We start from the raw sequence: 25,692 nt of genomic DNA, 5'->3' as shown, positions 1-25,692 counted from the left end.
GAATTTCTTTATTCCATCTTTCAAGTCTTCTATAACTGAGTCTTTTTTGAGCAGGGTATTGTTCAGTTTCCGAGTGTTTGATATCTTTTCCTTGCTTTTTCTGTTATTGATTTTCACTTTTACATCCTTATGGTCAGAGAAGATGCTTTGTAATATTTCAGTGTTTTAGGTTCTGCTAAGGCTTGTTTTGTGAGCTAATATGTGCTCTATTCTAGAGAATGTTCCATGTGCACTAGAAAAGAAAGTATACTTGGTTGCTGTTGGGTGGAGTGGTCTGTATATGTCTCTGAGGTCAAGTTGGTCAAGTGGCGTTTAGATCTTCCGTGTCTTTATTGAGCTTCTTTCTGGATGTGGTGTCCTTCACTGAAAGTGGTGTGTTGAATTCTCCTACTATTATTGTGGAGCTGTCTATCTCACATTTCAATGCTGGTAGAGTTTGTTTTATGTATCTTGCAGCCCTGTCATTGGGTGCATAAATATTTAATATCGTTATATCTTCTTGGTATATTGTCCCTTTAATCATTGTATAGTGTCCTTCTGTATCCTTTATGGTGGATTTAACTTTAAAGTCTATTTTGTCAGAAATTAATATTGCCACTCCTGCTCTTTTTTTTTGTTGTTTGCCTGATATATTTTTTTCCATCATCTGAGTTTCAGCTTGTGTGTTTCCCTTCTAGGCAGCATATACATATATCATGTTTTTTAGTCCATTCTGCCACTCTCTGTCTCTTTATTGGTGTATTTAGTCCATTTACAGTCAGCGTAATTATGGATAGGTATGAATTTAGTGCTATCATTTTGTTGTCTTTTTCTGTGTGTTGTTGGCAGTTCCTTTTTCCCACTTAATTTTATGTGCTGTGTAGATTATCTTTATATATTGTCCTTTCCTCATATTCGTTGCGGTTGATTTTATTACTGCTGACTCTCTATTTTTTCTTGTATTTTATTTTGATGTGTAGGATAGTTTGTCTCCTTTGTGGTTACCTTCTTATTTACTCCTATTTTTCTAAGTTTAAACCTAACTTATTTCTTTGTATCGCCTTTTCTTCCTCTCCATGTGGAAGATCTATAACTACATTTCTTAGTCCCTCTTTATTGTTTTAATGTTGTCTTCTTTTACATAACAACATTGCTGTTACTCTGTTTTGAACTTTTTTTTTTAATCTTTGTTTATTTTTTGATTTCCCTGTGTGGATTGACTTCTGATTGCCCTGCCCAGTCTTCTAGTCTTGGGTTGATACCTGATATTATTGATTTTCTAACCAAAGAACTCCCTTTAGTATTTCTCGTAGTTTTGGTTTGGTTTCTTACAAATTCCCTAAACTTCTGTTTATCTGGAAATGTCCGAATTTCACCTTCATATTTCAGAGACAGTTTTTCTGGATATATGATTCTTGGCTGGCAGTTTTTTTTTTTCCTTCAATTTTTTATATAAGCCATCCCATTGCCTTCTTGCCTGCATGGTTTCTGCCGAGTAGTCCAAGCTTATTCTATTGGCTCTCCTTTGTAGGTGACTTTTCGTTTACCCCAAGATGCTCTTAAAATTCTCTCTTTATCTTTGGTTTTCCCAAGTTTGATTATAATATGTCTTGGTGACTTTCTTTTAACATCTGCCTTATGTGGAGTTTCATGAGCATTTTGAGTAGATATCCTCTCATTTTTCACAATATCATGGAAGTTTTCTGCCAAAAAATTTTCAACAATTCTCTCTGTATTTTCTGTTATCCCTCCCTGTTCTGGTACTCCAATCACTCATAGGTTATTTCTCTTGATGAAGTCCCACAGTATTCTTAAGGTTTCTACACTTTTTAAAATTCTTTTATCTGATTTGTTTTCAAATATGTTAGTGCCAAGTGCTCTATCTTCAAATTCAGAAATTCTGCCTTCCTCTTGCTCATATTTGCTTCTCTGACTTTCTATTGAGTTGTCTACTTCTGTAATTTTATCGTTAATCTTCTGAATTTCTCATTGCTCTCTGTCTATGGATTTTTCCAGCTTACTAAATTTTACATTATGTTCCTAAATAACCTTTTTAATTTCTTCAATTGCTTTATCTGTGTGTTCCTTGGCTTGTTCCACATATTGCCTCATTTCCTTCCTGATATCTTGAGGGGTTCTGTATATTAATCTTTTGTATTCTGCCTCTGGTAATTCCAGGAATGCACTTTCATCTAGAAGATCCCTTAATTCTTTGTTTTGATAACTTGTTGAGGTGATCATGATCTGTTTCTTTATGTGACTTGATATCGACTGTTGTCTCCAAGCCATCTATAAGTTATTGTATTAGTTGATTTTATGTTTGCTTACTGTGTCTTACATCTTGCTTTATTTTGTTTTGATATGCCCAAATGGGTTGCTTGACTGAGTTAGCTTCATTATTTTTGCCTTTGGAGCTCTGATGTCCTGTCCCGAGAAGGCTAGATCTGTTATCAGGCATAACAGTCTAGGAGTCCATTCACCTTTCTTGTATGAATTCAGCTGAGGTGCCCAGGTACCTGATCATCATGTGCGTGGTACAGGCTCTGTCCTACCATCTTAGAGGGGCAAGCAGTGATTGGTGTAGGTACCGGTATCTGGTTACAGCAAGGGGTCACACTCTGAACAGGCGGGGGGTGAGAATCATCCCCCAAGTGCCTCTGAGGAAAGCATGTCCCTGTTCCCTAGAGCATACAGGTGGGTGGGTTCTGCAGACAGACTATGGGCACCAAATATTTTTGGTTGTAAGGACTGGGAGGTAGTTATCCTTGGATCCCTGTCGCAGGTGGCTGGGTGACCTCATTAGAGCTACCAGTCCTTAGACCCCTGATGTGGGTAGGTGAGGACCCCATTAATAGGCAAAACAATGTCAAACATCTAACACCCACCTCTCCGCCACACAGCTGTAACAGTGGGAGTCTGCCAACAAGGACCTATTCTCCTGAAATAGGAGCACACAAGTCCATGCAGAGGGGAAAGGCACTCAAAGTCCATGGACCATTTATGCCTGGGCAGGAGCCGCTTCTGTCCTGAGCACCCCGGGTAGTGGAGTTGGCAATTTATCTTTTCCCCTAATAGCAAATTTGTTCCTTATCAAGGTCAGGAGGATGGCTGTAGATACTCAACAGGGCCTATCTCAGCCCCAGAAAAGTCAGCCGCTGAAGCCAGCTTGGGAGCGGGCAGGCAGAGTAGAATATATATGCAAGTACTTAGCTTTTGCCAAGAGCGCTGTTCTTCTCTGGTTCCGGAAGTGTGAGTAGGCCGTATGGGTGGCTGCTTCTCCCTGAGGAAACTGTGATCGAATGCTAGTACCAGCCTGCCACCACCACTCCTGGGAATGGTGCCTGAGGGCTCCCCACGATTCAAGTCTGGTAACTCCTCTCCCCTTCTGAACTGTCTCCTCCTCCCCCTGCCCCTCAGTTCATTTTTTAAGCTTGCCTTTGATTCTTATGGCTCCTAGCTTGTAATAAATATACTCATTTCACTTGTTTTTTCAGGTCTTTGTTGTAAAGAGGGCTCGCCGGAAGTGTCTTTCTATTCTGCCACCTTGGTTCCACCTCTGACAATGAACTCTTTATTGCAGGAATGAAACCAAATATCCTACAGGCATCCCCACCTTCCTGGTACAGCACGCTGATGGCTATGGTTAGTCCCGTAGTGGGCCAGATGGTCTACCAGCTGGGACAAGCCATAGCCAACTTGGTTGAAACAGAGAGGGCTGGAGAGAAGGGGTTGTGAACCGTGGGAAGACAGAAAAGAAAGGCTGAAAACCCTGTAAGACAACTGTTAAAGGGTCCCTTGAAAGTAATCTGAGAGCAGATGTGAGTGGACTTAGTGACTACCATGACAGCAGTGGAAAAGATAGATTAAAAATCGAATGCAATTTTGGAAAACCTTTAGAAGAATCTGAAGCCAGAACAACTATACTGACCTCTGGGTTGCACTGCCCACCATGAGGAAGGGCCCCTTGAAACCGGCTGGATACCATCAATACCTAGAACTAGTGGTGGACTGAGGTAACCTGCAGATCAGGGCCCTGCAGTGGAACCTGAAGCTTTGTGTAGATGTCACAATACATTGGACAAAAACAAACAAACAGAATGTTCTACCTCTGTACGATACAGGGGCAGAGTATACCCTTGTCTTTGGAGACCCTGAATGTTTTCAAGGGCCCCCTTAACAATTGATGGGCAGGGTGAAAAATCCATTTGTGTAAGTCAGGTACTCCTGACCCTACAACTAGGACATACTCTCCCTCAACTGCATCAAGTTTATAATCCCCAATACCACAATACATTCTAGGGTTGTATGTCCTCATGAGACTGACTTTGACAACATCTGTCAGAGAATTCGGACTGCAGGTGAGGTTGGAAAAAGCTGTCTTGAGGGAGAATATGGCATGGGAACCAGTGACACTGCCACTACCACCAAGAGTGGTAGATGAGAGGCAATATAAGTTGCCCAGAGGACATGAGGAAATCAGTGAAACCATTTTGGATTTGAAAATGGCAGGAATCCTCCAGGCAGCCCACAGTGCTTTAAAAGCCCTGTGTTACCTGTGAAGAAACCAGCTATGTCCTGGCATATGTCCATGGACTATAAAGAACTTAACAATATGATCCCTCCTATACATGCTTCAGTTCCAAACATAATTTCCTTGTTGGAGACACTTAGTAGAGACCTGGACTCCTATCTTGCTGCATTGGACCTGGCCGATGCATTCTTTAGCATCCCTCTAGCGCTATCCACTCAAGACCACTTTGCCTTCACCTAGAATGGATAGCAGTGGATGTTCAGGAGCTACCCTAAGGGTAACTACATAGTCCCACCATTTGCTATGGTATAGTTGCTAAGGATCGGACTCTTACCTTTTCCGCTATTACCTGTTGGTTTCATTACATTTATGATGTCACGTTAACTGCTTTTGATGTTTTTCTCTTATATTAGTGTCTAGATGTTTTCCTCTTTTAGTAATGTCCGGATACCCTATAGGGTCGCTATGAGTCGGAATCGACTCGACAGCATTGGGTTGTGTTTTGGGTTTAGATACCCTAATCATCCACCTAGAGGGGAGAGGATGGGCTGTGGATCCCCAAAAGGTACAGGGGCTAGAAGCATTGGTAAAGTTCTTAAGGGTCATATGATCAGCAGTCCATTCACCTTTTTCCCCACTGGGAAACAAAGAACCAGACACTACAGCACAAGTTAGAATGGTGCATCCCAAAGGGAAATGTGCTCACTAGATTCATCAGAAAAGTGGATAACATTGTGACTGTGTTTTTTGGAAAATAGCTGAAGAGACAGGTATAACAGTGAAGTATAGTGATTTAGTGGTTGTTGTACAAAATTGCTCCATGAGCTCATGTCAATGCCCAAGACATCTGCCCCATGAGGATCCCGGGGAGATCCATAAGGCATCACAACCAGTGACAGACTGGCAGGTAGATTATATAGGGTTCCTACCCCCCAGTGAAGGAGCAAAATACACTCTTGTTTGTGTGGACACTGTTACCAGCTTGACACAGGGGTCCTGTGTAAATGAGCAAACCAGGCTTCTACAATAAAAGGATTACAAAAAATTGAGCGTTATGTACGGAATACCACAAAATATTGATAGTGACCAAGGTACACACTTTACAAGTCACGATGTGTGCAAATGGACAGCCAAGAACCACCTGCCCTACAACCCCCGGGCACAGGCCTGGTGTAAAGGCAGAACAGTGTCCTAAAACAACAAATACAAACACTTGTAGGTAAGGCTTCCCTGGCTAGGTGGACCCAGGTGCTATTTGGGGCTTTGAGGTTGACAAATTAGGCAATAACTGAGGCTTTAACCCCATATGCCAGACAAGTAGCCCCAAGTGACCCTCCAACAATATGAGTGACATCAGAGGCTCCAGAAGTATATTCGCCAAGATTTTTAGCAGAACAAACTGCATGGTCCTCTGGACACCTCAGGACCTGGTGTTTGGAACTGCAACCATCTATTGGCACCTGTCATGGGCGCCAGGGTGGATTGGTTACTTCAACCCCTGGAGGCAGATGTGTTGATCAACCTAATGTGGGAGCCCACACTCCTACTATGCACAGGACCTCAAGAGTCACACTTTACATGGAAAGGAATGATGGCTATATCATGAAAATCAAAAATGGGTCTTCTTTTCTGGCAGGTGACTTTACTCACAACCCCTTAAGTGACCTCCTCAGGGGACTACATATGGTACACTAACAAAAACCCAGCAGCCAGGAAAAAAACACCTAAATCAGCCGCTGTTCTCACCACCTGAATGGGAGCCACTAGTGTGATCTTAATTGAAGGGGAAGATTTACCCCACTTAGTACTTGCTAAACCCTTGTTTTTCCTACTGTAGGTATGGCCTACTCTGCTTTCTTCCTTTTGGGGCTGTCAGTGTCTTCCTAGAGTGTGATCACAGCTTCGCAGTAGTCCACAACAAAAACAGCTGCTGAGTCTGTGGACAACACCCCTTCTCAATCACCAAAGGAGTGCCTTGGAGTGTAAAACGCCTGAATGGAACTGATTGGGCAGGTGTGGGAGACATGGTAGGGGGTATTAAAGTCTCTTTAACTAATTGGGGTATAACAGATAGGGACCTTCAAGACAGCTGATGGCTGGTCTGCTGTGGTAGCCTGGTTTTCCTCTTTTGCCTCTGGTTGACAAGGTTTTTTGTTGGGTCTTGATCTTTTCCTGCATATAGGGTTTATCTGCTGTGTTTGTCTATACTGCTGGTGTAGTCTGTGCCTCCAATTACAACAACGCTGTCTGTTCTTAACTGCAAAGGTGTAACACCTCCTTTCCCAGACCTAAGGGACCTTGCGAATGAGGAGGAACATGCCAGATTGTAACAGCCAACATCAAGGGGTGCCCTGAAGAGGCACATGCTTTGCAAGGCCACACATGACCTCCCTCATGCTTTCCAGGAGTTCACTCCCATTTGCTAAGTTATTCTTATGTGATTCTTGTTGAGGCAGCCTTAGGTAAGTCTAAGGCATCCGTGGTGTGTAGCCACTATTGTTCACCACCACTATAAAACCTCTGCCCTCCCATTGTGGGGCCTGGAGATCTGCTTGGTCTTGCTGTAAGTTGTCCTAATAAACTCCCTTGCTGCCACCTTGAAGATGCCCTCCTCTTTCTTTGGTCTCCTGGTGCCCTCCAATTTTGGAGACAGGTTTCATGTTACAAGTCCATGCAGGGACAGTTACAGTAATCACAACCACACATGGGAGTTTTCATTGACATCTCCCTTCACCTGAGCAGTGCTTCTCAATCAATTGATTCAGAATTGGTGTGGGACCTAGGCATGGCTATTTTTTAAAACTTCCTCAGGAGATTCTAATACACAGAGAGAACTGGAAATCACTGCATTCACATTTAGGAATTTCCAACCTCTGCATTAACACAGGATGAGACCACACCCACATTCCTTTTCTTTTCAAAAGCCACCTGGGTAGAAATTAACTAAAGTTGATTAAATATTATATTGCAACAAGACATATTCCATTTATGCCATAGTGTTCTGTGGATTTAATGAGATAATAAACACAAAGCACATAGTAAGTATTAAGTAAATTGTTGGTGTTTCATCATCATTAATCTGAACTCAAAGAAATTACAACAATGGCATTTTGAACATCATGCCTATTGGACATAAGGCAGGTATTTGGGGGATTTGGACTTTCCAAGAGTCTCTGGATTCAGTCATGGAAGAAAAAATACTTTTACCACTGAAAAGTCATACTCTATTTAAAGAGAAGTTTGTTTTTTTGCATTTTTATTCCAGGTAGCTTAGAGTTAACCTAACGGAATTCGCTCCACTGATAGAACTAATCACAGGAAACATGTTGTAAGCTCCACAATATCACTGCCAAAGCAGAATTATCTACTAAGCAGCAGTGGCAAGAGGATTATGATTTCACACATTTTCTTGAGGAAGCCATGTAATTTGGAACACGATTATAATAGTTCCCATCCTACCCCCAATTTCCCTTACAGTTTACATCTTGAGATTCCTGACGACAGAGCTATGCTTTCTTTTTACTCTTGCTTCAGTTCTCTTGCCTAGAAGCACAGAAATGACCTGGAAGAGAAAGCCTTTCACCAAAGTAAAGGAAGTAGCCCCCCCCCCAAGCTGTTGAGCGAGTCAATAGGAAAGAACATTATAACTCTAGTGTCAACTCTGGTATTAACAAATAAGAGAGTCCAAAATTTACAGACTCAAAAATGAATAAAATCGAATGCAAGAGAACAGAAAGAACAACATAACCAAGTGTTCTAAATAAGCTAGTGTTGCTGGTGTTTGCACCATCAAAACAGCAACTTCTCAACAGAACCAAAATAAACATCTGCCCTAAAATAACATGAAGTGATGTGATCATCAGTGGAAATACTGAGTCCCAAGAGCCAATTAATGGGCTCCAGAGGGAAGAAAACCTTTGGGGTATGACTGACAATTTTCCTGCATAAAGTCCCACTTTTAGAATTCCTAGGAGACTATATCCCTTAGGATGCATAAGACACGGCTTTCAGAGTAACATAGATAAGACTTTGTTGTACAGCAAATATGCCACTTTCCCCACAAACCAACACTGAGTGTCCAGCAATGTAAGTCCCTTCTCTTGCTGCTGGTTACCAAGGATGCTATGCCTCCCATCCTGCCTGCCATTCGTTGCAGTAAAAACAGAAGATTACAAGTCAGACCTGCCAGTTCTATGTGGAGATGGGTTCAGAAGAGATACAAGTATACAACAGCTCTTAGGCTTGCTGTTTAGCTAGCCTTCTATTGTGTGACTGTAAAAACAACAGCATCCTCAGGCTGCATGAATGAATGTAAGGAGACTCATGTTTAAAATTAAGAGGGCTGGGGAAACTCAGGAGAGATGAGGGTGAGGAAGAAACTTCAATAGCATGTAAAAGCTGTCTTTATTAACCAATCAGAACTAATTCTTTAGGGGAACAGAGACATTGGCAAAGTGTCATCTGGAAAGGTTTGGGAAAGGGATGATGAGGAGCAGGGCTGTAATAATTTTCATTTCTCCCCGTCTGGCATGTGTGGCTCTGCCTAAGAACAGATGATAGCCACTGAAAGACGGGAGAGCAATGAGCTGATTGAGCATTCCAAATTGGTGAAATACATTTCCACTTGGTTTGTGAAGCTATCAGAATGCTCATACACATTAGTTACCAAATATTTCTTCTTGCTTTTCTTATTCTTTGCTCATTTTTTTTTTTTTTTTTTTTTAGTTTCCTGGGTACTTTGATTTCCTGCTACAGAGGACACACTCACAGCTTTGCCACGCCAGAGACAATCTATCGATGGACTGAAGAGGAGCCTTACAGTGAAGTTTGCCTTGAAAAGTTCTGTACCTCTCCCATCCCACAGTGTCTCCAATTGCAATAATCAAGATCATCCTTAAAGGTATGGCATTATGTGATGTGGACAGTAACACCTTTTTTAACTAATACATTAATAAATATTCTTAGCTAGAATATAAAAAATGAGTAAAAGTGTCTGGAGCTGTATTCTGGGCTTATATTTTCCTAAACAAATATTACTCAATCATGTCACCTGGGATCATTTAGGCCCATTTAGGGGATCCAGAAAGTAAAATAAGACCAAACTATTGGCTACAGAATCTCAGGAGATTTTGATGACCTTGTTTTGTCCCTCTCACAACGAAAGTCAGATAATGTTCTAGACAAAGTTGAAGTCTGAGAAGGAAGCTTTCATGAAGATTTTTTTATACTCCAAAATTACAATGACTTCCCAGCTTTCCCTCCACTTCTCAAAACCAATCCACCTTCCCACACCCATAATGTGATGAGGGCAACGGAGGGAATCCTTATCTGGAGAGACAGTTTAGGACCCTGTCATTTGTCCCAGGGGTCTCTTCTTGTGTATGCTTGAGACTTGTAATCCTTTGCATCCATCTCTAAATCAGATGAGTAGGAGCTTTCTAGAAATTTTGACACCTGTAGCAAAAATTTTAAAATTAGATACCACATCTATTCCTCACTTTTTTTTGTTTGTTTGTTTGTTTTGTTTTTACCTGTAAGGAGAATTTAACTTAGATCAAGGCTTAAGAGTGATATTTTAATTTAGCTGGTGAAATACAGAATCAAATAGAAAACCATCATGTAGATGCCTAGGTGTTCAAAAAATGTCCCTGGGTGGTGCAAATTGTTAAGCTCTCACCTACTAGTTGAAAGGTGGCTGTCTTGGAAGAAAGTCCTGGCGATCTGCTTCCAAAAGATCACAGCCATGAAAACCCTGTGGAGCTGTACTACTCTGCAACACATGGGGCTGCCATCTGTCAGAACCAACTCAACTGCAACTGGTTTTTGGATGTTCAAAGATTTCCTGCATTAACAGGCTTGATGAACACTAAAGAAAGGACAGCACATTTGACATTGTTTTGAATGGGATATAAGATCACCTTAAAACCAATAATAGTATAACTCTAACTCTGATGCAGAACGAAAGTGAATTTCATAAAAACTTTGTTCATTACCATTCTCCCTCTTCTCCTTCTCTTATGCATAGTGTTTATGTTTCTGATTCCAGACATCCAAGTAATTGAAATTAGGTGTTTCATATCTTATTCTATACATGATTTTCGTATTTCCTTACATATGTTTGTAACTACTGTTATTAATTTTCTCCAAGATGCTTATTGCACAGGATCCGATCCTTTACTTTGAGAAAATTCTGAAAGAAGAATAAGAGTTCAAGGATTCTAAGTGTCAGATCATATCAAGCACTCTCAGATTTCAACAGTCTTTAACAGTAGAGTAATATTATTAGCTATGTAGTAAAATAACATAACCTGAAGAACTTAGGAATTTCTAAAAAAAAAAAGAAAGAAAGATATAAAGAAATACCCCTGAGAATTAAGTAATAAGGTTGTCCGAGTCTTTGTCACTCTTTTGCTCTTCACCCCTTAGGAAGCCATGAATTTTTCAAGAGTGAACACAGTGACTGAATTCATACTCCTGAGTTTCCCCTGCTCCAGAAAGATCCAGGTCCTGCTCTTCATACTGTTTTCTGTGACCTACATCCTGACACTGATGGGCAATGGGGCCATCATCTGTGCAGTGACGCTGGATCAAAGGCTCCACACCCCCATGTACATTCTGCTGGCCAACTTCTCATTCCTGGAGATCTGTTACATCAATACTACTGTTCCCAATATGTTAGGTAACTTCCTATCTGAGGCTAAAACCCTCTCTTTCACTGCCTGCTTCCTCCAGTTCTACTTCTTCTTCTCCATGGGCATCACTGAAACCTTCTTACTGCCCCTCATGGCTTTTGATCGGTACCTAGCCATCTGCAGGCCTCTCCACTATCCAACCATCATGACCAATCATCTCTGCATGAACTTGGTGGCCATCTGCTGGGTGACAGCCTTCCTCTGCTACCCAGTCCCTATCTATTTCATCACACAACTCCCTTTTTGTGGCTCCAATACCATTGACCACTTTGTCTGTGACCCTGGTCCCCTTCTGGCCCTGTCCTGCATCCCTGCCCCTGGAATTGAGCTTTCCTGTTCTATATTGAGTTCTCTTATTATCTTTATCACTTTCTTCTTCATCATTGGGTCATACACCCTGGTTCTCAGAGCAGTGTTACGGGTCTCTTCAGCAGCGGGCAGGCGTAAGGCTTTCTCCACCTGTGGTTCCCACCTAGTTGTGGTGTCTCTCTTTTATGGGACTGTGATGATGATGTACATCAGCCCAAACTCGGGAAATCCAGCTGGAGTACAGAAGATTATAACCTTGATCTACTCATCTGTGACCCCACTGGTAAACCCTCTGATCTACAGTCTCCGGAACAAGGACATGAAGGCCGGCTTGAGAAAAATTCAGATGTATGTGAAAATTGGTCAGAGTGAATGCAACAAATGAGTGTACCAGGATCAGACTATTTTTCCTCTATTTCTATTCCCAAGTGAAAGGTAAGCTTCTCTTCATTTGCACCTATAGACCCAGACCCAAATTCATTAATTGCTGCCTAGTCAAGGAATGAATAGCTGCATCCCAATTAAATCAGATTTTGCCTGCAAATTAGGACTTGGTAGCTGGTAATTTGAATTAAATCACCTGGATATCTGGACTTTAGGCCTTTCTCCAATAATTTCTTCTGCTTTTATTGCTGTTGTTAGGTGCCGTCAAGTCAGTTCCAACTCATAGCAACCCTATAGGACAGAGTAGAACTGCCCCATAGAGTTTCCAAGAAGTGGCTGGGGGACTTGAACTGCTGACTTTTTGATTAGCAGCCAAGCTCTGAACAACTACGCCACCAGGGCTCCCTTTCTCTGTGTGAATATTTACCTAGTCCCTGACCTCATGTTTTTGTTTTGTTTTGTTTTTACCTCTGATAAGTGCATATTCCATTCTTAGGCTTGTTTTTTTCCAGCCTAGTGTCTCTACTCTACTCCAAGCAGGGGAACAAAGCATTCACACCATTGAGGCTCAGATAAAAGGAAATTAATGCCACTCAATAAATCATAACTGAGCTAAAATTTTTATTTAGTTGGCACCCAAGTGATTAATAATGATCTAAAGCACTCCCAAGCGTGTTTCATAATTACCAGAGAAAATTTTTAAAAGAACAGATTCTTGAGACTTTCTTCAAGTCTCCTAAAACAGAATCCTTAGGTGAACCCTAAAATCATAATTTTAAAGCAACCAGGTGATTCTGATGCACCTGAACCAGCACCAGTCCACAGACTGGTCTTTTAGAGACACTATGTTAAATAAGTGTGTGATACAGGCCGACACATAAAAATCTTATATTAGTTCTGTTCTTAGCAGGGAAAAGGAAAGAAGCTGCAGCGAATACTTTGATTAAAACATTTACAACAGTAGAAGCTCCTTTTAAAAATTTTTCCCCCGATTCAACTTTCAAGACTTCCATTTACAAAATAAGCAGTAGATTACATTCTTCTTACCTTTCCCTGTTTGTGACAGATAGTTAAGATACTTGGAATAGGATTACATTTTTAAAGATTAGCTTGCAGTGGCGTTACATTTTGGGGTTAGTTTCAAAAGAAGGATGCTTAGGTTGAACAGATAGTCCAGAATTGATAAAAAGCAGGGGGAAAAAAAACCAGTGTGATTCTAATACACCGACAGAGGAAAATGGCAGATTCAGAAGATTTTGATAGCAGCTCCAGGTGATTTGGTCTATTTAGTCAAAAACAAATTGGTCTGTTGGCATCTGAGATTGATGCATTTCATTAATTCAACAAACATTTACTGATATGACCAAGTCTCTGCCTTTGTGAAGCTTACATTCTAGTAAAGAAGACATGCAAAAAGCAGTTAAACACATAATCTGTAATTCAGTAGTCATAAGTGTTAGGAAAAAATAAAAGAGAGTAGGAATTTAAAAATATTGAGGTAGGATGAGGGATAATTTAGATAACATGGTCAGGGAATGGCTTTCTGAGGAGGTGCTATTTCAAAGAGAGGGAGCAAAAAAGGCAAAGATCTAGAGGAAGCAAGTACCAAGTAAGTATATGTACATGTTTGGGGTTTTTAAAGAATAGGAAAATTAAATTTGGCTACACAGGAGGAAAATGATACATGAGGCTGGAGATGCAGGCAAGGTCAGATCTCCTGAACGTCTTGGCAACAGTAATAAGTTAGAATTTGATGTGAACTTTTGAGGGAGCCTGTTCAATACTATTTATAAAAGTAAAGTCTTAATAAAGATATCACCACCTTCATAAACTATTCTTCACTCATAGCTACTTATTTACTTACATCTTCATATATATATGTCTTTGTTTATTTTACTATATTCCACCTTGTTTTGTAAAAGATTTGCAACAAAAATGCAAAGAGAGAGAAAGAAGGAAAAATATGAATTTAGAAAGAAAAAATAGAATGAAGATTTCTGGACTATAAGATTTTGTGTTGTTATTAAAGTCTAGTCCCTAAATTTGCTCTGAACTCCCTTTTCATCAAAATGAGGAAAGAGGGAAACATATATGTATATGATTTTCATTATCTGTGAGAAGAAAACAAATGGATTCCTCAGGGAAAGTAAAACTCTTATGGCTCCTTGTTATTGTTGTTGTTACCTGCCATTGAGTCAACCCCCCACTCATGGTGATCCCAGGCACAAGGGAACAAAATGCTGCCTGGTCCCACACCATTCCCATGATTTGCTGCAGATTGGACCGTTAAGATCCACAGGGTTTTCATTGGCTGATTTTTGGAAGTAGATCACTAGGCCTTTCTTTCTAACCCTTCTTAGTCTGGAAACTTAGATGAAACCTATTCAACCTCACAATAAGCCTGCACTGAAGGCAGGTAGTGGCTGCACTTGTGGAGCATTGGCCAGAGTCAAACCTGGATCTCTTGCATGGTAAATGGTCAAAATATTAGAACAGACATTTCACCTGAAGATAAACAGTTGAAAAATTATAGAATTAAAACATATTCACTATGCAATGGTAAAGAACAATGATGAATCCATGAAACATCTTACAACATGGATGAATCTGAAGGGCATTATACTGAGTGAAATAAGTCAATCACAAAAAAACAAATATTGTGTGAGACCACTATTATAAGAACTCAAGAAAATGTTTACACAGAGAAAAAAATACATTATTTGATGGTTACGGGGGGGGGAGGGATGGGGAATGGAAATCACTAATTAGATAGTAGACAAATGTCAGTTTTGGTGAAGGGAAAGACAACACACAGTATGGGGAAATCAGAACAACATGACCAAGGCAAAGCCATAGAAAGTTTCTAGCCACATCCAAATACCCTGAGGGACTGAGTTAATGGGGCTGAGGGCTGGGGACCATGGCAAATGGCATAACACAGTTCATAAAGAAAATGTTCTACATCCAACTTTGGTGAGTAGTGTCTGGGGTCTTAAAAGCTTACGAGTGGCCATCTAAGACACATTCAGTGGTCCCATTTCATCCAAAGTAAAGTAGAATGAAGAAAACCAAAGATAAAAGGAAAAAGTCCAAAGAACTAATGGACCGCATGAACCAGAACCTCCACCAGCCTAAGCCCAGAAGAACTAGATGGTTCCTGGCCACCACCACCAGCTGCTCTAACAAGGATCACAATAGAGAATTCCAGACAGAGAGGGAGAAAAATGTGGAAAAAATTCAAATTCACAAAAATAGGCCAGGCTTACTGGTCTGACAGAGACTAGAGGAATCCCTGAGACTATGGCCCCAAGACATTATGCTAACTCAGAACTAAATCTCTCTCTAAGCACACCTTTCAGACAAGGATTAGAAGGCTTATAAAACAAATAATATCACACATGAGGAACATGCTTCTTAGTTCAATTAAATATATGAGACCAAATGGGCAACTCTTGCCCAAAAGCAAGACCAGATGGCAGGAAGGGAAGTGAAAAAAATTGGACAAATTGAAATGGGGAGCCTGGGATGGAAAGGGGAAGAGTGCTGTCACATTGTGGGGATTTCAAACAATGTCAAAAACAATACGTGTACAAATTTTTGAATGAGAAACTAACTTGAGCTGTAAACTTTCACCTAAAGCACAATAAAAAAGAAAATTCTCAACATCGTTAACCAATAATCAAAGACTGGAAACAACTTAAATATCCATTAACAAGTGAATATACAAACGCATTTCGGTATATCCATAGAGTTGAATATTAAAATTCAATATTCATAAAATATTCACAAAAGGAATAAATTATTGGTCCATGCGACAACATCCATGAATCTCTAAATAACTATGCTGAGTGAAGGAAGCCAGACAAAAAGAATACTGTATGATTTCATTTATAGAAAACATAGTGAAAATGAGATCAGTGGGTTCCTGGGGAGTGGAAAGAAGAGGAAGAGGAAGAGGGAGGTTAAAAATGGAGCACAAGGAAACTTTGGGGGCTCATGGTTATGTTCACTATCTTGATCATGGTAATGGTTTCACAGTACATACATATGTGAAAATTTACCAAAACACACACTTGAAGTGCATACAGTTTATTGCATGTCAGTTATACATCCACGAATGTGTTTTAAAAATAAAGTGCCTTCTTGGGTTAATCTTAGAAATGAGGAAGGGGTAAAAAAAAGGACTGAAAAAAAGGCAAAGAGTAGCACAGATACTCCTGAACACCATTAACCTATCAACCCTCAACACCTGCAGGTCACTTTCTCCACATGGATTTGACTTTTTGAAAGCCACTCACACTGGGTGCTCTTTTACATTTTTCAAAGAATTAAACATATTTTTGAGTTCCCACAGTGTACCCAAGTGGTTTGGTGTTACTAAGACATGGAGACATGTGCAAAAAACTCTTGACAAGTGGGGTAGTAAAGAGACTGAGGCTGCACTGCTCAGTGCCTCATTTGCCAGGCTTAGGACTTTGAATTTTATGCCATAGACAGAAATATTAACAGTGCCAGTCTTAGCTATCTAGTGCTTCTAGAAATACCACAAGCAGATGGCTTTAACAAAGAGAAATTTATTCTCACAGCTTGGGAGGCTAGAAGCTCAAATTCAGGGTGCCAGCTCCAGGGGAATGCTTTCTCTCTCTGTTGGCTCTGGGAAAATGTCCTTGTCATCAATCTTTCCCTGGTCTTGGAGTTTTCAGCATAGGGACTCCAGGTCCAAAGGACACGCTATCCTCCTGGCTCTATGTGGTTGGTGATAATGAGGTCCCCATGTCTTTCTGCTAGCTTGTCTCTTTTATATCTCAAAAGTGATGACTTAAAATACAACGTACTCCTGTAGATTTGAGTCCTGCCTCATTAACATAATTGCCTGTAATTCTGCCTCATTAACTTCATAGAGGTAGTATTTGGAACACGTAGGAAAACCACCTCAGATGACAAAATGATGGACAATCACACAATACTAGGAATCATGGCCTAGCCAAATTGATACACATTTTTTTGGGAACAAAATTCAATCCATAACAGTGCCCAAGCAGTGAAGTGAGCTGAACTAACTAGCATTTTAGATGAAAATATCTGCCACAGTAGGGAGGGTGGAGGGATAGGAGATTAGCAGTGTTAAAAGACCTGTCCTTCTAATGAGGATGGGTAAACTTTGGAGCCCACCTCCCAATTGAAGCTGGCCAGAGAGCAGCTGCAGAATGACCCTGTTCTGACTGATCTTATTGCCAAAACTGAGAAGGTGAGCTCTGTCTGGCGTGCTCAGACTTGCCAATAATCTGGACACTGCTCTTTGAGAAAAAGAAAGTAACTTTATTGCAATGTGCAGAGCAAGGAACTGGGAGGAAGTTGCTCAGATCTGACTCCCTGAGCTACGGGGAAGCAGGACTTATATGTGATTTGGGCAACAAGATGGCAGCTACTTGGGAGGAAAAATTCTAGAAGGTGGCCAGGAAACAGGAAATGACTTGGTTCTTGTTGGACTTCTTGCTTCTGAATAGGGTCCAGTGATGATTTTCCTTCTGGTTCATTCCACCTGTTGCTTCATCCTCACTTGAGGTTAATTAGCTGTCACAGCTGACCTTCTGTGCATGTGGGATGGGACAAATCTGGCTTAAGGACTAATGGAAATTTACTGACACTCGTGGGGTCAGGTTACAACCTTAGCCAGGAACATCTTTGGGCCTGGATCGTGTTCCCCAGAGGCCACCATTTTCTTGGAGATGGATAAGTGAAGTCTTATTGAAAAAGTGCAGGTGTCCCAGCCACCATAGTCTGCGTTAGGTTTGTTAATGCCCTTCAGCCAAAGACCGCATGAACACCTGTAGATGAGCAAGTTGGGCTTATTACTCATTGTAATGAGGAAGAGCACATACCAGGGGGGAGTTATGGAAAGAACCTATTATAGGATTTGAGCTTTGGTTAGGTGATCTGGGGGAGGGGTCTAAGGAAGTACTGGGTCTCTGGGTGGCACAAAAAGTTAAGTACTCGACTACTAGCTGAAAGGTTGGCAGTTCAAACCCACCTAGAGGTGCCTCAGAAGACAGGTCTAGCAATCTACTTCTAAAAGGTCATAACCTTGAAAACCCTATGGAACAGTTCTACTGTACACACATGGGGTCGCCATGACTTGGAATTGACTAGACGGCAACTAACAACAACTAAGGAAGCAGAGGTTTGCTCCAGATTGGATGTTGTCAGAAAAGGGGGCAATTCTATATATCCTGGTGGCATAGTGGTTAAGTGCTACAGCTGCTAACCAAGAGGTTGTCAGTTCAAATCCGCCAGGTGTTCCTTGGAAACTCTATGGGGCAGTTCTACTCTGTCCTATGGGGTAGCTATGAGTCAGAATCGATTCGGCAGCAGTGGGTTTGGTTTGGGTTTTGGTTTTCTATATACTAGAATGAGAACAAAGCTATAATTTGTTTTAAAAAAAAGGTCAAGATATTTGGTATTTTATGGGTAACAAAGTGGCATTGTCTTTTTCTGTGCTTAGCCAAAATTATGAAGTGCCTTGTTTTGTCTGATTTTATCATGGTCTGAGGTAGATACTCTGTGAGACTGTTTATACCCAATAGGAGAATAACATGGCCTGTGGTCAGATCAGCTTGTAATAACAGTAAGGTTTAGCTGTGAATGTCAGATCAGTTCTGGATGCCAGTGGCTGCTCTTGTTTTTTTTTTTTTTCCTCTTTCAGGCCTGTAAGATTTTTCATTGGGTATGTGGTAGACACTATAAGGGGACTTAGAAATTTAATTGTTAGTTAATAAATTAATCAAAGAAGCAATAAATTGATTTTTAATATTTCATGACACCTATAAGATGTTTGAAGCCAAGAAAATATGCTGTTTCAACTTGCAAAAAAAAAAATGAAGGCAGGCCCCGAGGGAAGTAAATAGCAAGCATGGAGCTGTCTCTTGATACCGTTCTCCTTTTAGAAGAAGTAAATGGATCCTCAAGGATCATGAAAAACAGGGCTTACTCCCTAGTAGCCTTTGCTTATAACTCCTCCATGCTCCAACAAACACAATCAAGGATCTTTATCACAACTGTTTCTACCTCTTTGTTCCTCTCTGGTTATTGACAAGAAGATAAAAAGAAAAATTATCTGAGAAGGTTCAGTTTGGGATTCCATTTCCTGATTCAGGTAATAAGGTGGTAGAGTGTTTAGAAGATAAATTATTAACAAATTCTTTGAATAAGTATGCTAACTCTCAAAAATAATTATATATTTTAGTTAGTCCACTGTGCTGTATTCCATATAGGGGAAAATAGACATTTTTTGGTGTGTTCCTTATGCATGCCCTAACTGTTATGCTGTTAGGTACCATTGAGTCAGTTCTGATGCACAGTGACATGTCATGGATTGAATTGTGTCCCCCAAAAATATGTGTATCAATTTGGCTAGGCCATAATTCCCAGTATTGTGTGATTGTCCAACATTTTGTCATCTGATGTGCTTTTCCTAAGTGTTGTAAATCCTATCTCTGTGATGTTAATGAGATTGGATTAGTGGCAATTATGTTAATGAGACGGGACTCAATCTACAAGATTAGATTATGTTTAAAGCCAATTTCTTTTGAGACATAAAGAGAGAAGTGAGCAGAGAAACATGGGGCCCTCATACCACCAAGAAAGCAGCACCAGGAGAATAGTGCCTCCTTTGGTCCTGGGACTCCTGTGCAGAGAAGCTCCTAGATCAGGGGAAATTTGATGGCAAGGACCTTCTTCCAGAGCTGACAGAGAGAGAAAGCCTTCCCCTGGAGCTGACATCCTAAATACACACTTTAGCTTCCTAGACTGTGAGAGAATAAATTTCTCTTTGTTAAAGCCATCCACTTGTGTTATTTCTGTTATAGCAGCACTAGATGAGTAAGATACAACCCTATGCACAACAGAATGATATACTGCCTGGTCCTGCTCCACCTTCACAATAGTTGCTATAGTTGAGCCCATCATTACAAAAGGCTATAGTAACCAAACCCAATGTCTGAGTGCAAGATTATTTTTTTTAACAGAGAACAGAAGTTTTTTTGTTTTTTTTTTTTAACTCAGAAGAGAGGAAGGCCATTATGAAGATGTATAATCATCCAAAGTCAATGCGCTCTTAGAATGACTTAGGTAGTCACAAGCAATGGCTGAGAGACAGAGTAAAAAAAAAAAAAAAAAGTTTTTTGTTCTTTTCAAGTTTCCTGCTAAATCAATCTTAACATTAGACCAATAATATCAGGTCCACTTGGTTTTCTGACCCAACCAAACAGCTGTGCCAAGAAGGCCAAATTCTATCCTTCAACGGTATTGACCCAGAATGACTAGGTGAGTAACTGTTTAGAAGCAAATGAGCTGCAATTATTTCCTATAATTAATTTGAATAGTTTTCTCATAAAATTGGTAGATAGCATGAATTAACAAGTTATTCAATGGTCTGAAAAAAAAGAAGAAGAAAATTGAACCCAATAGTACCAAAGAGTCTCTGTTCCACAGTCACACAATAGGAGTTGACTTTGTTCAAAAGTAACTGTGTTGGTGTGTTCTCTTTGAGGAAACCTAGGAAATGGATTTATTTAATCATTTTATAGTTATTGAAAGTTCTCTAAGTGAAAGTATTATGATAACCCCCAATAACCTTTGTTAAAGTGAACTTCTCAGATAAACTGACGTCAAACCCATGATAAAGTTCTATTTGAAACTTGTTGCTCAGGAAGAGGTTTCTGAGTGAGCCACTCTGAAGATTTCTCTTTTGGTGAAAGAAAAATAATGCCTAGTATTATTTTTTGGATTAAGCATAAAGCTGGTCACAAGACTCAAAGCTCACCTAGATGGATAATGAACTTACATTATGCGGTAAAGTGTTCTCCTAAACCAGGTTTGGGGTAATTATCTTTCTCACTTCAAGGATACTCTCCCTTAAGAGTGGACGAATGCTAATGTAACTGCTTATTCTGAAAACAATTACTGCCAAAAAAAGAACTAATCTACCAGATATTATTTTCTTCTGATACTATCAGAAGAAAGAAAGAGAGAGAAACTATTGAATGCATATATCATTCCCCAGGCTCTGGTAAATTGGAGAAGAATGTTGACAACCAGAGAGCTCATATACTTCCAGTGAGAGTAAAAAATAATATAATGATTATGGAAACTGTTTAGCTTAATCTACTAAAGTTGAAGGTACACATACTCTATGATGCAGCCTACGGAAACACATGTATTTGTGGACTAGGAGAAATGAATTGTATATTAACAGTAGCGTTGCTGCTAGCAGCCCAAATGCGGAATAATCAAAATACTCATCTATAGTAGGCTAGGTAAATAAATAAGTAGTGGTTTATTCATAAAATGTAATACTGTAGAGTAATAAAAATGAATAAACTATAGCTATATGTAACAAACTTAATGTTCAGCTATCTACAAAATACTACATATAATATGGTTCCATTTTTATAAAGTACAAGAACAGGTACAACTAAATATTGTTGTTTAGAGATGCATACTGTGGTGCAGTGGATTGCTTTTATGTGGCTTTTCTCACCATGGTCTTGTAACTCCCACCAAAGTGATTGGGGAGGACTGTGCAAATAGGGTAATTGTGGCCCACCAAGGGGATTGGTCAGTTTTGCCTTCCCACCGGGCTTGAAATGAGCCATCGCAGAGGTGGGAAGGAGATGATCTCACCACCACCAAGGAAGAAGGACCAAGAGCACGTCCTTTGGACTCAGAATCCTGCACTTAGAAGCTCTTGGAACAAGGAGACAGAGAGAGAGAGAGTCAAAGATTCAGAGACAGAGAGACAAAGAGACAGAGAGACAAACATAGAGAGAGAGGGCTGTAACACTGAAGACGGTGAGAAGTTATGGCAGAGAAATGGCAACAGGAGAGACTGGCAGGAGATGGTGTGGTAGCCCCTCATAGCTAGCCGAATGCCTTCAGGCAGGAAGCTTGCTTATGGAATAGGGTGCCTCCAGGCACTTGATGGAGCTAGTTTGCCTACCCACAGAGCTGGAGCTGAGCACTTTAGGGCCAAGACTTTCTGGCTGAGAAGAGTGCCTCCGACACTTACCAGTAGAGCTAAAAGAGCTTTGTAAGAGTTGCCTGGGCAGGGGCAGAGGCTGAAGGCCAGAGAGAGGCATGCCTGTGAGCAGGGCTAAGAAGAGGCTGTCCTGACAGAAGAACTGTATCCTGAGTGTTCCTCAGCCTGAACTGTAACCTTTTACTTCCCTAGTAAACCCATAATTTTAAGTATTGTCTCTGAGTTGTGTGGCCATTGCAATGAATTATTGAATTCAGCAGAAAAGTAGAGAGTGCCATGGGTGGGATGGTTGGTGTCAGAAGTGGTAAAGATGGCAGAGAGAGGACGCATGTCTGAATTCTACCTCGTAGGAATCAGTCTTTGGTTATTGATCTTGATTCTCCTTCCCTCCTGTGAAGTTACAGGAGGTCAACAATACCCCCACGCCATTTTTACACGTAGTTAAGTTGTAAAATTAAAAATAAAAGCAAGGAAGTGACTACTATAATGGAAAGGGGAGGGTAATGATTCTAGAGTCAGAGATGCAGAAGATAGTTATTGGGATGGACAATGAAGGAAGCTTCTAGATACAAATGATATTCTATTTCTTGAACATGGTGGTAGTTACAATGGAATTTTCTGCATAATGATTTATTAAGTTGTATATTTATATAATATGTATGTTTTCATACAGATCGCAATAAGAAAACTTCTCTGCCTACCACTAATATTCAGTAATTTCTGGTGTTTTCAGACCAATAAGTAACCCAGGGCAGTACAGTCATGTGTCATTTAACATCTACAATACATTCTGTGAAATAGGACATTATGTGATTTGGACATTGTGTGAACACGAGATTGGATACTGCTGACTAGGAGTCAAAGCATGCACTGTTCTATGGTAAAATTTTTATTTGTAAGTAGGGAAAGTTCAAATTCAAATAAAGATAGAAAATACAGTACATACACAAGCCAGTAACATAGGCATTTATTATGATTACCAAGACAGGTATTATAGGTTACATATGTACTGTACCTTCATATGCCTGGCATCACAATCATTTTATATAAGAGGCATGAGATACATGTGTTGCATGTGGGGAGCTGTTGCATTCACTACATCCAGTTACCTCCACTACATGCTGCTCTCCAATAGGGATTTCTGAATTCTGTTATAAACTTATGAGACCATGGATGTATATGTGGTTCAACATCTCCCAAACAGATGTTATGTGGCACATGACCATATTTCGAAAAGAGACATAGCTAATTATTGAATGTGTTTATTGCATTCCTCAGGATGGCTTAAATACATATTTGAGTCTCCATTTATTTACACTGTCATTCAGTATTTGCCGGTCTTTTTACAGCTAGCTCACAGACACATGAAAATCTTCAACATCCCCAATAACTCTATCACTGGCTTCATCCTCTTGGGCTTCCCTTGCCCCAGGGAGGGTCAGATCCTTCTCTTTGTGCTCTTTTTTATTGTCTACCTCTTAACCCTCATGGGGAATGGTTCCATCATCTGTGCTGTGCGCTGGGATCAGAGACTCCACACCCCCATGAACATCCTCCTCGCCAAGTTCTCCTTCCTGGAGATCTGCTATGTCACCTCCACTGTCCCCAATATGTTGGCCAACTTCCTCTCTGAGACCAAAGTCATCTCTTTCTCTGGGTGTTTTCTCCAATTCTACTTTTTCTTCTCCCTGGGTTTTACAGAAAGCTTTTTCTTGACGGTTATTGCATTTGATCGCTGTCTTGCAATCTGCCAGCCTCTACACTATCCAACCATTATGACTGGACATCTCTGCATCAATCTTGTGGTCAGCTGCTGGGTACTTGGTTTCCTCTGGTTCCTGTTTCCTATCATCATCATCTCCCAGATGTCCTTCTGTGGATCTAGGATCATTGACCACTTCCTGTGTGACCCAGGTCCTCTGCTAGCCCTCACTTGTACCAGAGCCCCTGCAATAGAGTTGACTAGCTCTACCTTAAGTTCTATACTTTTGTTTATTCCCTTTCTCTTCATCATGGGATCCTACATGCTGGTCCTGAGAGCTGTGTTGAGAGTCCCTTCAGTAGCTGGACGAAGAAAAGCCTTCTCCACATGTGGGTCCCATCTGGCTGTGGTTTCACTTTTCTATGGCTCAGTGATGGTCATGTATGTGAGCCCAACATCAAAACGTGAGGCTGGAATGCAGAAGATTGTGACCCTGTTTTACTCTGTTGTGACCCCACTCATTAACCCTGTGATATACAGTCTGAAGAACAAAGATATGAAGCATGCAATGAAGAAATTCCTGGGAACATAAAAATGAGAGTCTTAGTTAAAAGGATATTGGGGCAGAGAATTTGTTGTTAACTTTTCTTGGTTAAAAAGAAAATTTACTGGTATCACTCAGAAAATTATTCATATTGTTTTTGAATGTTACATACCATGGTGTTTTTTATATTTCTTAGAATTTATAGGGTTACAAGGGATCTTGAAGATGTACTCCAACTCCCTGATTTTACAAATGATAGGGATATAGATTGAAAAATTTGGTAAGTTAGACAAGGTCATAACCTCAGGGTGAAACCAAATTTTTCTATTTTAAAATTTTTTATCTTTGCTCAACAACAAATTGTCTTTACTTTTCTGACTAAGCTTATATTTCTGTTCTCCAGATGATCTCTCATGTTTTCAGCAATTTGCATAAACAAAAGGTTAATATATTTGATAAACAGAACTATCTTGAGATCAATAAATACCACTGACACTATAGAAAGTACCAATTATGTGAAAAAAGTAAACAGCAAAGGTTTCTAAACATATGAAAAGACATTCAATTAGAGAAATACAAATAAAACTGTAATAAATATACCTCTCTTTTTCCTCTCAAATTGAAAAAGCTAAAAAATGATGTTGGGAAAAAAATGATACTCTTAGAGAATAAATTGGTAAGACTTCTCTGAAGGGCATTTTTCCAGTAACTATAAAAATTTAAAGGGCATTCTCTTAGCCCTAGCAATTCCACTCCTACATATTTATTTTACTGATATATTCACACATGAGAAAAATGGCATGTGCAGAAGAATATTCACTATAGCCTGTTTCTAACATCAAAAGATTAGAACAATCTAAATTCCCAGTAGTTAAAGACTGATTAAATAATTGGATTCCATTGAATGGAATACTACATAGCTTTTAAAAACAAGGTGGATATACATGCTTATTGGGGCCCTGATCTTGCAGTGGTTAGCATTTGCCTGCTAAACAAGAGACTAACGGTTTGAATCCACCAGTTGCTCCTTGGAAACCCTTTGCAGGCAGTTCTACTCTGTCTTACAGGGTTACTATGAATCAGAATCGACTCAACGGCAATGGGCTTGGATTTGTTTTTTTTGGTACACAAGCCTATTATCATGAAACTATCTTAAACATGTATTGTTGTATGAAAAGCAAGATGGAGGAGCGCTGTATCTTTGGCTGTCTTTCATGTGAAGAAAACTCATATAGATACGTATATATTTATGTTTATAAATACATGGTATATTTCTTGAGGAAAGAAGAAATGGGTAACAGTGATTTTTCTAGAAAAGAGAGTTGAGTTTCTGGGGACACGGAGAGAAGGAGCCTTGTTTTTACTGTATAAGCCTTTGTGTTACTTAAATACCTTTCTATGTGCATGTATTGCTTAACTTCCAAGAAAGTTTTAGAAACAAACTTTAAAGTCTATTTCATTATGAATTTAGCATCAGGGAAACATTTCTTCATAATTCCTTGATTCTTTGGAAAC

General features: G+C 40.0%; 2 protein-coding genes across 2 annotated transcripts; both read left to right on the top strand.

The window, feature by feature from the left end:
* The first annotated feature begins 10,942 nt into the window (after nt 1–10,942).
* LOC126084580 (olfactory receptor 11H6-like) lies at nt 10,943–11,896 on the top strand. Its single transcript, XM_049899176.1, has one exon. It carries the CDS (start codon nt 10,943–10,945, stop codon nt 11,894–11,896), a length of 954 nt encoding a protein of 317 aa, XP_049755133.1.
* Nucleotides 11,897–23,249: 11,353 nt separating this feature from the next.
* On the top strand, nt 23,250–24,225 carry LOC126083942 (olfactory receptor 11G2-like). Its single transcript, XM_049898033.1, has one exon. It carries the CDS (start codon nt 23,296–23,298, stop codon nt 24,223–24,225), a length of 930 nt encoding a protein of 309 aa, XP_049753990.1. The 5' UTR covers nt 23,250–23,295.
* Nucleotides 24,226–25,692: the final 1,467 nt, after the last annotated feature.

This window comes from Elephas maximus, chromosome 10, assembly GCF_024166365.1.
Source record: "Elephas maximus indicus isolate mEleMax1 chromosome 10, mEleMax1 primary haplotype, whole genome shotgun sequence".
In the NCBI taxonomy this organism is placed as follows: Eukaryota; Metazoa; Chordata; class Mammalia; order Proboscidea; family Elephantidae; genus Elephas; species Elephas maximus.
The sequence above is the reverse complement of the archived record's forward strand: the minus strand, read 5'-3'. Positions and strand labels throughout refer to the sequence as shown.

Coding starts and splice junctions, on each gene's coding strand:
- LOC126084580 (XM_049899176.1), top strand. CDS start 10,943: ATGAATTTTTCAAGAGTGAACACAGTGACTGAATTCATACTCCTGAGT.
- LOC126083942 (XM_049898033.1), top strand. CDS start 23,296: ATGAAAATCTTCAACATCCCCAATAACTCTATCACTGGCTTCATCCTC.